A 14,630-nucleotide genomic window follows, 5' to 3' on the forward strand; every position below is an offset into this window, starting at 1 on the left:
AAATTCTATATAATTAAGGACATCATCTACCTCCTAAATGTAGGTCAAAAGAAATGTCGCTTTTTAACAGTTTTTTTTACCACTAAAACAAAAAAATAACTGTAAGAATAAACTGCCTTGCCAAGTACATAAATTCATTCACATTACAAAATAAGGGAATAATGTTTTCTAAAATCATACCAATCTGATATATCTCCTACATAATAAAAGCCTAATATGCTAAGTAAGTGTCCGACAGTTCATTTGACCAGTCGCTATGACATGCACTGACCACCAGGGGGCAGGCGCTCCACTGGTAGGTAAGCTTGCTGCTGGGGTCCAGCTGATCGGGACTGGGCTAGGTGGGCTGGACACACCCTGGAGCCCTTCCACGGTCTCTCCCCAGCCCCGACCATGCACCGGTGGGGTTCCTCGACCTGGCCTGCATTGTCTCGCAATCCGGGACCCCTCGGGAAATGTCGGAGAGCTTGGGAGAGCTTGTTTCGGCCCAATCTCCACAGGCCAGGCTGAGGGACCCCACCGGTGCATGAATCCGTGCACCCGGCCTCCAGAGTACACACACACACACACACACACACACACACACACACACACACACAATTATGCCTATTTTGGACACTTAGGGCCTCTACCAAATGGTCTGATTAGCTGATTGCCCTAGGATTGTTTTAAATCGTATATATAATTTCTTTTCTCTTTTGTATTTTGAAGGTTTGGTCAGTCCTCTCTGACTATAAGCCCTTTCTACCTTCTTTTGTTCCCAGTCAAGCATCTTGAAACCGAGTAATAACCTATTCCATTTCCTTATACCAGTCAGCAAACTGGTTTTGTAGGCCATAGAAGTCTCTGGTGTAGAGACTTTTTGTTTTTATTTTAGAGGCCTTTTAAAATGGTAAAAAACCATTTGTAGCCTGAGGGCAGTACACAAATGGGCCCTGGGACTGAGATGTACCTGGCCCCCAAGCTGGACCCCCTGGTGGCGCCACACCCACCATTCATCTGAAGCTACTCTAATGAGGCTCCCAGGGTCACTTTTTGAACCTTACCTTATTTGCACTTTGCAGCATTTATATTACTATCTAAGTAAGATTTCCCTTCCCTTGGCTTCTAGGATGGCCTCTTTCTCCTGGTTTCTCCATAAGGTCCCCATGCCTCCATCTCTTCCTCCTGGGTTGGCTTTTGTGCCTCTCACTCCCTCTAAATGCTTTTGTCTAGCAGGATTGCACCCTGTTCTTTCTTTTCTAATTCCCCATGCCTTCTCTTTGTGATCACATCAACTCCCACGATTCCAATTCCCCAATGGATATCACCAACCCCAAACTTCTTTCTAAACCCCAACACATTATTTGCAAGTCTTTCTGAACCTCAATAGCCAGATGTTCTAAAAATATTCACTCAATGCCTCTAAAATATTTTTAAAATCTAACCCCCTCCTCCCTCTTCTCTCAACCAGCATTAGTATCACTGTTGACCCTTTAACTCTTCCCTGACCCAACACAGCCACGGGACACCAACTCTTATTGAGTCAACTTTCCCTGTCCCTGTCCTTCTATTTGTACATCTGGGTCCTTGCACTCCCTGCTGTGGGCACTGCAATGCGTTCTGAATGAAATCCCTGCATACGGTTCTGATCTGCTCCCTAAATAATCTAACTATGCATCCAACTGGTTATGCCCTGCTGAAACTAAAACTGCACCAGTACTTACTTTTTCACCTAAAAGTGAAAAAATAAAAACTTTCTAGTATGAGGCAAAAAAGAAAAACACAAAATAAAAAACCATTCTCTCCCTTTCCAACTGACTCTCAGGACCACTCACCAATTCCTGGTCACGTCAAGCAGTTTGCTATGCACGTAACATACACTGAGTGGCCAGATTATTATGATCTCTGAACGCATAATAATCTGGCCACTCTGAGTATATCCTATATAATAAAAGGCTAATATGCAAAGTGTCCCCTTGACCAGGAGTTCGACCAGCAGGCAGGCTGGCCAACTGCCCATGTCCCCTCCCCCTGGCCAGGCTGGCCGGACCCCGCCCATGCACGAATTCGTGCACCAGGCCTCTAACACACACACACACACACACACACACACACACACACTGAGTGGCCAGATTATTATGCGTTCAGAGTTCATAATAATCTGGCCACTCTGTGTATATCCTATATAATAAAAGGCTAATATGCAAATTGTCCCCTTGACCAGGAGTTCGACCAGCAGGCAGGCTGGCCAACTGCCCATGTCCCCTCCCCCTGGCCAGGCTGGCCGGACCCCACCCATGCACGAATTCGTGCACCAGGCCTCTAACACACACACACACACACACACACACACACACACACACACACACACGAGTGGCCAGATTGTTATGCGTCCAGAGATCATAATAATCTGGTCACTCAGTGTATGCTGTTGCTCAGTGCTGTGTGCTTGGACACATTCTATTCCCTCTGCATGAAATGTGGTTCCCTTGTTGTGCCCTGAGCCCATTCCAAAGAGACCTTCCAAACTCTGCTCAAACATTGTCCCCAAATATAAAATATTACCACTCCTAAGCAACTATGTGTGTAGTTGTTGAATATTCCTTTCTCCGTATGCTTAGAAGAAACTGTTCTATAATTAATTATAACACAATACTCTGCTCCCTTGAAGGACAGGGACCTTGTCTTTTTGACTTTGCATCCTCAACTGCCTAGCACAAATAAAGTCTTATTAAATATATAGTTTAAGTAAATAACTTGCTTCTAAAGTCACTTTTAAAAAAATCTTTGATAGGCATTAATTTAAAAATGGAAATGTCATAAACTAGTTCATTTTTTTAAGGGTGAATTGTTTTTCTTAATTCTAAAATAGAGTGCCAATATTTACTCATTCAAGCTATGGACGTTTAAAAACTAGTCTCAGATATTTGCTACCCTCAGAACATATAGAAATTGGAGCAAGTACTGGACTCTGATGATCAGATACTCAATTCATCTTTCTATTGTAATTTGCCAGGAATACTGTCCAAAGTGCTTCCGTGGAACTTCCTAGAGTTTGACTCTGACACTTCCACTTAACACGGCAGCCACCAGCCAATGTGGCTACAATGTGGATTCCAAAAATATATTAGGGGGAAATGTCTAATATCTCAAATATTTTTTATTGATTACATGATGAAATATTACTATTTTGTATATACTATTTAACATGACTACTAGAAAAATGACAATTACTTCTGTTGCTCACACGATATTTCTGTTACACAGTGAGCGCTGTTTTATACAGCAAAGCCCATTTGACACCTAGATACATGTGTGTCACTATGGCAGAGATAACTTCTTCATTCTATTACAGATTCCAGCAGTTCCTTACTGACAATGCTGTCATATTGTTTGATTGGTGTGGATCATTAGTAGTAAACTAAACAAAGAAAACATCCACAGGATACACTGGGTCCAGAAACATTTACTTTATGATATATAAAAGGAATTAACAGCAAAAAAGTGCTACATAAAGAAATAGAGTTAATTCCATCCACTGCCCAATCCAGGAGAAGATACATGCAGAAACCCTAGCACTGCCTGTTACAGATCATGCATAAGAAGATGATACTACTGGACAGCTTAAGTGTCTTGTCTCATGTAAGTATGTGTACACAGACATACTAATGTGTCTGCACAACCACAGAGACATTAAATTTGAAGCAATAATCCAAGAACTATGTGAGATTTTTCTTGAAGCAGCTGGAAAGCAGAAGAGCTTGGGTGTAAGACTAAAGTTAATTTGGGAGGAAAAGAGTGAAGTCCAGGTCAGTGTGGCTCCAAAGGCCACGCTCTTCACTCATCAACACTGACTCCCAGTGGGAGAGCAAAGAAGGTGGAGAACATCTGAGCATGTACAAAAGCAGCAAGTGCCAGCACAGGCATAGAATGAGGAGGGTAAATGATTGGGGGGAGGGGGAGAAAAAGCGGGAGAAGCAGAAAGATAAACTTTGGACAAGGTCACTTTCTAAGTGACAGCTGTGACAAGAAAAGATGGAGGAAAAGGCAAAAACAATGAGCTCAAAGTAGAAGGGAGCTTATCATGGATCCTTCAACTTGGTCAAGTTGGAAGGTGAGACTATACTGCTTACCAGTGTCTAGAAGCACGTAAGAATAAATTGTGTTGGCATAAATAACGAGTGAGAAATGTCAAAGTGATGTCAGATAGCATCAGTTTAAGAAGGGCTACATCAGCGTGGCTGCTGCTGGCACAACAGCACCGACCATCGACGCCGTCACTGCTGGCAGAACACTGTGCCAGGTGGCTGGCCTAGCACGGGGTGTCTCTAGAAAGAAAACGTAAATCATGGATGCTGTCCAGAGAGGCTGGCCTTTACGGTAGGTAGAAGGTAGGTAAGAGGGGCAGGTCAGGGGACTGACAGAATGCAAAGCAGCACGACTTGGTGTCCAGAAATACAAGCACTAGCAGGAAATGAAGTTTGGAGTTCAAAGCTTAACTGAAGTAAAAGGAGTGAAAAGCTGAGTGGTGGCAATAAATACACTGGAGAGGGGAGAAGAAAGAGAGAGACAGAGACAGAGAGAGAGAGAAAAGAGAGAGAGAGACAGAGACAGACAGAGAGAGAGAAAGAGAGAGAGAGACAGAGAGACAGAGAGAGAGAATTCCCACGTTTAAACCCTGCAAAGGGTCACACTGCAGACAGAATCACATCAAACCCTGCCCTGTGTGACCTGGCCTGTGTTCACCAGGGTGTTGCCTCTACAATCCTCCTAGCAGACACTATGGTCCGGGCACAATGACCAGCGACTGTCCACAGCTATGCCAAGCTCTTTCCTCAGGCCTGTGAAGTATTGCCCCATCTGCCTGAATGCTCTCCCCCCTGATCCTGCATGGCTGGCTCCCTGCGTTCAGCTTTCCCTAGGAGGCAGCACACGCCTCAGGAAGCACGCTGGCCGTGTCTCCACGACAAGCATTCAGTGGAATTTTCCAGACCAGGTTCATGTACATCATCATCATGACAATAATGCTGGAGGTATGGCCAGCATCCATCCATGACACAGAGCACTCTGCAACTGCTTTCTACTGAAAGTCCTGGCCTTGCTCGCTGACCCTGTCTTTGTTGGGATTTCTTTCTAATGGTGTCCGTGTCTTTGTTAGATTTGTCAACTTCCATAAAAAATGTCAATCTTACTCCTAACTCAGCTAACTATCACTCTAACAAATTGCTCTGCACTTAGCCATCAGTATTCAATGTATACATATAACTTGAGCTTTAGATAAGAACTAAAATCACTACCTTTTTGTAAAGCAATTAATATAGACAAGGTCCGATGCCACATGATATTCACTGACTAGTGTCTTTTCACTTATCCCCCATTTTTAAGACATAAAAGTTATGTACTTTGTGCTATGGCACACAATTACAACAACTAGAAAGATTTTATGAAGACTATTGCATAGTCTTATATATTATAGAAATACATTATATCTCCAATATTCTCTATATTCGTGGATTAAGACGGATGGTCAGGAAGCTATGTATTTAGACTGCATTTTTCAAAATCCCCAAAAAATTGAATTTTCTCGGTTGGGCTTTAATTTTATGCCACTAGCTTATCTTGAGGTCTGTTATAAAAAAACTGCCCTGTGGGATTTGTTTCTTACACTACAAGGCAGCTACTTGGAGACAATTTTAACACTGCAGTATATAGTGTACATACAGTCTCAGTATCAAGTGAATTCTTGTCATATTGCTATGAACCAGGTAACTCTTCGTGTTGATTGCTGGAAAGCTCTGGAGCCATATTTGTAGTTCAGGTTTAGGAAATGTGTGTTTACTTGGGTCCTGGCCTCCCCATTACCTTCGTGTTTATCCTACCCGTATTTTACAATGGCCAAATTTCCTTGCTTATTTTTAGTTTTACTTGATCCTACCATTCATGTATTTTTATGTGTCTCCATAAGTCTATTTTGGAACAAGGAACTGTACCAATAATCTCAGAATATCTTTTGGTTTTATGTTGCCAGCATGAACCTTTCACTCTAGGGATGAAAAATGATGGCAAATCATCTCACCTCAGTTCTGACACGTCATTACTTTACAAAACCATTTATGATCTCTCACACATAAATGAGGTCTACGCTGCTAGAGCACAGTCTGCAGCACAGAGCAATACAGCCATTAGGCAGCAAACACCTAACATCAGAAACACAGCCACGGAAAAGTTTACACACTATTTACTGAGCTCTAAAGCATGACTAAGTACAAAAGGCTGAGTAAAATTCAGATTCTTAAATACATACACAATTGTTTTGTCCCATTGGCAAAGTGTAACGAACCACCCAGAATGCAATTGACTCTAACAACTGGCACCGCAGCTTGTGCACCTGGTGAAGTAATTCACTGCATGAGGTCTTACAATAATAACACCCGGGAGAGTGGTTGTGCATGAATGTTCTTTTTCTCCCAGATTTTAGTGTGTAATCCAAAACATTCTTAAAACTTTAAATCCCTCCTCAGCCTAAATACAATTTGACATTTCGGTTTGCCTTACCTATAATTTATATCTGTATGGTGATTATACATGTAGACACAAAATAATTTTAACTGAATATAAAATTATGGTACTAAACAAAGATAAATAATAATGATTATGAAATCTAACTGTACTTGAGAATACTTCAGTTTATGCCTCATAAATATAGGTAGCTATATTTATGTTTCACAGAGATGAAAAAGATAGGGAAAAGCCTTTATTGACATTGCTAAGAAATAAGTAAAGCTAACAATTAGGTTAAGAAGATTGAATAAAGCATTTCACAATGAGATTGGAAATTCAATTTAAGAGGGGAAAAAGATCCCGAAGTATACATATTCTTTGGAAATTCATAGAAATAAAAAGGTAAGATATCTGTTTCATGACAAAGACAGCAAAGAATGATAACTTTCTGTACAACATGAAATTCAAACATTTAAGTGTTTTTCACTTAATAAAAAAACACTGTCTGGAAGAGAAAGGAGAAAGCGCAAGTGTGGTTGCAGCGAACAGAGAGGACTCAGAAGCTGCAGGGACAGGTTCCACGAGGACCAGGCCGGTCTCGAGCTCAAAGGTCTGCGGCGACCCTGTCAATAGTGTACCTCTGCAAGAACGCCTGAGTTGGAGATTTTCAACCTTTTTCATCTCATGGCACATAAACTAATTACTAAAATTCTGTGGCACAACACAAAGTGCATTTTTGCCTGACCAAAAAAGGTATGGTTTTGATTGGTTCACACTGGACGGTTAGGTTGTGTTGACTGTTATCATTTTTTTATCTGACAATCTAAGGGAAAAGAGGTCAGCGCCCCGACTCGGTAGTCAGATGTTGCATGTTTTAAAAGTCCTTGTGCGCACGGACATTGAAAAATTAGGGTCAATGATCTTCTAATTTTCCAGCTGGGTGCTGGATGGTTTTTAGTGTAAACGACACTGAATACTGTTTAAGTTTTTAAAGGACGTACTTTATAGTGCATATTAAAATACTATATATTCAGTATTTCTATTTTTTGACAAAATAGGAAAAACCATGTAAATGACATCTGAATTGCTGAGGAAGTAACTTTTTGGCTTTAACTTCAATGACACGGTTGATAACAGATTTCCCCCAAGGACCTCTGGCAAGGATCCCTCAGATTATCAAGATTATATAGTGTTATCTTCTAATCGAAGCAGAGTAACACTCAGGGAAGTGAGGACATGCAATCCTGTGAGTGAGTACACTGGCTCACATCTAAGAATGTGCTAAGTTAGTGCGCTACTTACATCTTTCAGGAGCTTGGTCGATGTGCTCTGGACAAAGAAGGAAGAAGTGGCTGACATCCTGGAAGGTGCCCGCCCCCACAGCACAAGGGTAATGGTATGTCTGTGTACATTTCTCTTCACAGCATTTGATAGTGGCTCCAAGGTGCTTACAAAATGCACATCGCTGAAGGGGGAAAAAGGGAAAGGAATTTCTTCATAAAACCTGGTAGAGGAACATTCAAATGCGGGGCTAGGAAAGTATTAAAAACCTTTGTACATCACTCATAAAACTAAAGTTACAAAGTTAGCATTTCGCTTTTCCCACTGACTTTGTACAAATAACTTTTTAAAAAAATCAGTAGTATGGTTAAGAAGGCAGGTTTCTAGTTGAGCATTATTTTCTTAAGTGTTTAAATCCCATCAATAAACAAGTAAAATGAATATACAGTATAAAACATCTTTCAACCTGCCTAAAAATCAATAGGAAGTAAACTAGTCAACCACAGAGTAGGTTAATGAGGGACAACTATATTGTTCAAGGCAACAGATCGACACATTTCACTGTGGTAATTCATTTTAAGTTTCTTAGTAAATGCTAGGAGTGTAAAGAAAAATTAGGTCATGAGTATCTCCTCTCCCCTCACTTCCACCAATTTCAATCTGCTGCTACTCTCTTACAAGCAGTAAGAGCAAAGAAATAAGGCCCCCATGATCAACAAAGTAAGTCTAGGGCAGTGGTCGGCAAACTCATTAGTCAACAGAGCCAAATATCAACAGTACAACGACTGAAATTTCTTTTGAGAGCCGAAAACCGACTTCTGCGCATGGGCCACGAAGTTTCAATCGCACTGTACGTGCGCACCCGCACGTGGTATTTTGTGGAAGAGCCACACTCAAGGGGACAAAGAGCCGCATGTGGCTCGCAAGCCGCAGTTTGCCGACCACTGGTCTAGGGCAACTGAGTGTGTAAGAAGTCAATTTGGATGATCGATCTATATGCTTTACTTCCTTAACTCACCTTTCCCTAAGAATGACTTGCTATCCGCCCAAGCCCATTTTGGACATCATTTCTTTTGTGGAGCTTTGGATGGGAGGTCTGCACTGTATAGTGTAGAACCTCCCTCTGTGTAAAAGAGGCAAGGCTGTCCTTGTTACATTAATCTCTGCGTAAGCATTTATGCCATTTGCATGGTGATTTGTCTTTTCCTCCTGTTCCAACATCCAAGTAGAAACTGGTTGTCCTAGCTTTGTTCACATAGCACCATGAATGCTGCTGACAGAGAAAGGCCAGGCATATATATCCTAAGTGGATCTCACTCTCAGGACTCTCATTTGTGAGAGCGGCTTACCAATAGCACAGCTGGAATACCTAAAGTCAAACAGGATGATCTGCGGGAAAACCAAGCCTCAAGGAACCACAGACATCTTCACATGCCAATGTTGGCTCTACATTTCAACATTTATGTGTAAACCTACATAAGATAGCACATGCCATCAAAATCTCATAACCTCAGGTCCTCTGCTTTGAATCAATATGAGAAAGCTTAGCACCTCCTGGTGTGTCTGCCACACATTGAGTGCAGCCAAAAGACCACAGCAGTTTTTAAGTCACTCATAAACTCTAGCTGTATCTGTGCCATTTTAATTTTATACTAGAGGCCCAATGCACGAAATTCGTGCAAGAGTAGGCCTTCCTTTCCTCCGCTGCTGCCAGCACCCGGCACCGGCTTCCCTCCGGCCACCAATAGGCACCCAGAACCCGGGCTTCCCTTGCAGCCCGGGCTTTCTCCTGAAGGACGTGTGGTCTAATTAGCATATTATACTTTTATTATTATAGATAAAATCCACAGATCCACAGACTAATGCACATTTTAATTCTTTTCTGTACGCAAGAGTGTTACAGCATGGAAAACACAGAGAAGTTCAGCCGGTGTGGCTTAGTGACTGAGCATCGTTCCATGAACTAAGATGTCAGAATGTTTCTCTCTAAAAATCAATGGAAAAATATCCTAGGGTGAGGATTAACAATAACAACAAAAATGTATGCATGTAATAAAAAACTCAAATAACTCAAAGTATCTCTATATCACTGTGGTAAAAAGGTGATGGCAAAAAGCAATAATATTAAATCTCATTTTTTATCTACTACTAGCTTTGAATGTTTTATATTAATATAGTTATTTTGGATTCTTTTAAATTGATGCACAAAATAAACAATATTCTTTTTCTTTTAACTTTTTCAGTTAGAGGAAAAATTCATTAAAATTAAAAGAAAAGATACTATGGATTAGGGAATAAACAAAAATTGTATATAGATAGATTATAAAATGCTACTGAAAACAAAGAACATTGAATCTTATCTCATATTCTCATATCATACATGTAACTTAACTATAAAATGGATAAATAACCTAAAAGTAACTTGGGAATATGCAAAGATTTTTTTTAATATAAGGCATAATGAGCATAACGCATAAAAGAAAAAACTTACAAGCTGGCAAATGACAAACTTCATCAAAATTAAGCCCTCTGCTCTACAGAAAACACTAAGAAAATGAAAACAAGTTGCAAACTAGGCAGAAATGTTTATAAAATGCATCTCTAATAAACAACTTATATGAAGAATATATAAAGAATTCTGACAACTCAATAGTAAGAAGACAAATCAATTGGAACAGGGTAGAGGTAGGGGCAAAAGATTTGAACAAACACTTCACTAAAGATACACAACCGCCCTAACTGGTTTGGCTCAGTGGATAGAGCATCGGCCTGCGGACTCAAGGGTCCCGGGTTCGATTCCAGTCAAGGGCATGTACCTTGGTTGCAGGCACATCCCCAGTGGGGAGTGTGCAGGAGGCAGCTGATCGATGTTTCTCTCTCATCGATGTTTCTAACTCTCTATCCCTCTCCCTTCCTCTCTGTAAAAAAATCAACAAAATATTTTTTTAAAAAGGGTACACAATAGCAAGTAAGTACATAAGATGTTCAATCTCGTTAATCATCAGGAAGCAAAAAAGAAGCCCACAAGGAGATATCACTGAACCAGAACTGCTAAAATTCAGAAACACTGACAATATCCAGTGCTAGCAACACCATAGAGCAAATGTACCTCTCACTACTGACTGGGGGAAATGGAAAGGTGTACAGGCAAAGTTAAACATATACTTCCAAACAAACAATGCCGCATCCATGTTCACAGCGGCTTTATAAATAATAGCCAAGAAAACTACCAGCTGCTGAATGACCATTATGTTAAGTACATGCTGTACGATTCTATTTCAGTATCAGCCTAGAAAATGCAAAACTGCAGGAAGACGAACAGGTCAGTGATGGCCAGGAGCTGGAGGGGGGAGGGGCTCTAGAGGGAGGAGACTCTAACCAACCAAGGGCAATGCTTCTGCACGGCTCTCCTTCCCCACCCATCTCTGTCCCCAGTCCTGTGGGGTCTCTCCCTCCTTCCCCTCCATCTAATTTGGTGGGCCCTGCTCTGCCCCTCCTCCTGCCACCACCTGTCTGCAGCCTCCCCCTTTCTCCTCCGGGGGCAGAGCTCCCCAAAGGCTGTGCTGGGTGTGGAGAAGTATGGGGCGAGCCCAGGCGGGGCCTGGGAGGAGAGCTGGGGTGACAGGTCACAAGGAGGAGGACGGAGGGACATGAGCCTGTCCCATGGGAGATGCACCCGGCTCCTCCTCGGCTGCCCCGCACCCAGCAGCTTTTCTAGGCCCCTGCACAGCTGTCGCCCTCTGCCCCTGGCTGCCTCCCACTTCCTTCCAAGTTTTGGACTCGGTTTCTCCAACTCAGCCCCACCCCCCTCTCTGCTGCATCCCAGGGAGCCCGAGGCCACCCCTTGGCATCGGGCAGTTGCACCTGGCCAGTCACCCCATAATGGTGCTATCCACTCTCCTAGAATAGTGAAACGTAACAAATAAAAAGAAGCAGCTCTGAAGATTATAAACTGTGCACTGAGAACGCCACAGGCTGCGGAGGGCTGCGCAGTCTACGGCTCTCGGATCACAAGTAGCAGCCACCGGGTCCCTCCTGGCTCCCGCCCCTGGCCGCCTCCGCTGGGGACTGGGGCCAAACCCTGAGAGCTTCCTGACAGCTCTCACTTCACACCACACTTTCCAGTCCAGCCCACCAGCACCCGCAGCAAGCTAGCCTAGGTCGAAGCATCTGCCCACTGGTGGTCAGTGCATGTCATAGCAACTGGTCAAGCGGTCAAACTCCCAGGGGAACTGGCAATCAAGGGGACAATTTGCATACTAGGCTTTTATTATATAGGATGTTTACACTAGTCGAAAGCTGGAGTGGCTATATTAATATTAGACAAAATAGATTTCAGAGTTAAATACAGGCGTTTTCTATTGAAGTATCCTCACCAGTACCTTTCCTCTGAACAAAGTTATTTTATACTAGAGGCCCGGTGCATGAAAATTCATGCACTGGAGGGGGGGTCCCTCAGCCCGGCCTGCCCCCCTCACAGTCCAGGAGCCCTCGGGGGGGGGGGGGGGGGGGAGGCAACCTGCTGATCAGGGGGAGGTGACACCCCCATCACACCTCTGCTGCTGCCACTGCCAGCAGCGAAAGCCTCAGCCAGCCCTGATTACCTGAGCCTCGGGCGGCCCTGGGCAGCTGGGCCGCCGCCATCCGAGGCTTGCCTGCGCCTCAGGCCAGCCCTGGGAGCTGGGGGGCTGGGGGGGGCTAAGGGGACTGGGGGACTCCAGAGGCAGGTGCCCCGGCAGGGCTGAAGGGACTGGGCACTGCCATCTTGTGGCTGTGGGCACCGCCATCTTTTTGAGGTCATGGCAGTCAATTAGCATATTCCCTCCTTATTAGATAGGATAACCACTACTAGAGCTTTATCACAGCTTCTCTATGATGGAGAATAATTCAATGTTGTACACTAAAAAGTATCTACTACAGTCCTATAGAGAGGAATATACTAGAATTGAGATACGATCCAACTTAAGTACTAAGCAAAAGGGTTAACATAACAGGCCCGAGACTACTATCCTTACCAAGGCCTGCTTGCCAGCTGGCACCCTCATTTCCCCAAGTGAAAGGGCGATTTTCTGCAGCTAGACCAAGTGTGCCAACAGTGTGGCTTTCCCTCTGGTAAGGTCAGGCCCAGGGTGCCTATGTGGGCAGGCCCCAGTAAAGACCTTGAAACTCTTGGTGCAGGAGCATCACACACATGTAGCTGCACTTTCCTTCCTGGAAGAAGAGGGTGCTCTATGTGACCCCTCATGGGAGGGAGAGCACCTAAGGAAGCTTGCACCTGGATTCTTCCAGAGTCTGCCAGTGTCTTTTCCCACGGAGATGCTCACCAAATCACGTAAGTCTCAGGCATAAGCACAACTCTATGAGTCCCGTGGGTTCCTCCTGGGAGCCTCCAACCTGGACACAGTCTTATAGACCCAGCACCACACTGTGAATGTTTGCCTTTCCTCTTAATAAACTATAGCAGAAAAGGAAGAATATATACTTTGATAAATTTTTAAAGTTTACATTACAGATCACTAGGATTATCCTAATATATAAAAACCATGGGTCCGTCACATCCACTACGAGCAGGAGGCTCGACCAACCAGAAGCCAGTCCTGTAGTCAGTGCTGGGTTGCTGACTGCTACGGCTGCAGGCACGGTGACCCAGCATGACTGCTGAGGGGCATGAAGAGAGAAGCAGGGTCTGATCCATAGCCTCTGTGGCAGCTGTTGATCAGCACTTGCCTCTCTCTTTCTTTCCGGACCTGGTCAGCAGCTGCGCCTCCATTTCTCTCCAGGCCTCCACCAGGGCTGCTGATCAGGCCCCGGTTAGGCCCAGAGATACTGACTGGCATAGAAGCCGACCAATCAGAACCAAATCTGGGTGAATTGTGAGGAGCCAATGGCTGCCTAGGAGGCAGAGCTTTTGACGCTGACTGGCATAGAAACTGACCAATCAGGACCAAATTGGCTGGCAAAGGAGGGCAGTTGGGGGCGAGATCAGGCTGGCAGAGGAGGGCAGTTGGGGGCGAGTTCAGGCTGGCAGGGGAGGGCCATTGGGGGCGAGACCAGGCTGGCAGGGAAGGACAGTTGGGGGCCATCAGGCCGGCAGGGGAGGGCTGCTGGGCGGACCAGGCTTGGAGGGGAGGGCAGTTGGGGGTGAGATCAGGCCGGCAGGGGAGGGCAGTTGGGACAACCAGGCCAGCAGGGGAGAGCAGTTGGGGGCAATGGGGCCAGCAGGGGAGCAGTTAGGTGTTAATCAGGCTAGCAGGCAGAAGCAGTTAGGGGCAATCAGGCAGGCAGGCAGGCAGGCAGGCAGGCGAGCAGTAGCCAGCAGTCCGAGATTGTGAGAGGGATGTCTGACTGCCGGTTTAGGCCCCAAGGTTGTCCCAGATTGGAGAGGGTGCAGGCTGGCCTGAGGGACCACACACACACACACACACACACACACACACACACACCCTCTCCCCCCAGTGCACAAATTTCGTGCACCGGGCCTCTAGTATTAAAATAAAACAGTATTAGACAATAGTGATAAAATAGGTACTTGCAGATCACCTACCATACCATAAAGAGGCAGACCAATGTTTTAAATCTTATTGGACCTACTTTCAGTTGGTTAGAGGAGGAGCGTGGATATAGAGTTTTTACTGTACTGTATACTGCTTTTAATTGTTTTTAACTAAAAGCTCACTTACATTACATTGCTTACTTACATTCTTAATGTGCACTATCATCTTATTATAGAAAAGCTTTTTTTTTTTTCAGTCTACAAAAAACGCAAAATATAAAAACAAAAACAAAAACTTACAACTCTTCTCTCAGAACTAAGTTGGCTTTACACAAAGACACCTGGCACAAAATCAGTATACAATGGAATTTCA

At 44.1% G+C, this 14,630-nt stretch overlaps 1 protein-coding gene across 1 annotated transcript in view; it reads right to left on the bottom strand.

Annotated features, from left to right (window-relative positions):
- KMT2C (lysine methyltransferase 2C) overlaps positions 1–14,630 on the bottom strand; it is a 254,869-nt gene that overhangs the window by 124,063 nt on the left and 116,176 nt on the right. Inside the window, exon 7 of the mRNA XM_054726138.1 lies at positions 7,786–7,948. Coding sequence (XP_054582113.1) covers positions 7,786–7,948 — 163 coding nt within the window. The remainder of the gene's footprint in view (positions 1–7,785; positions 7,949–14,630) is intronic.

Source organism: Eptesicus fuscus, chromosome 14, assembly GCF_027574615.1.
Source record: "Eptesicus fuscus isolate TK198812 chromosome 14, DD_ASM_mEF_20220401, whole genome shotgun sequence".
NCBI lineage: Eukaryota > Metazoa > Chordata > Mammalia > Chiroptera > Vespertilionidae > Eptesicus > Eptesicus fuscus.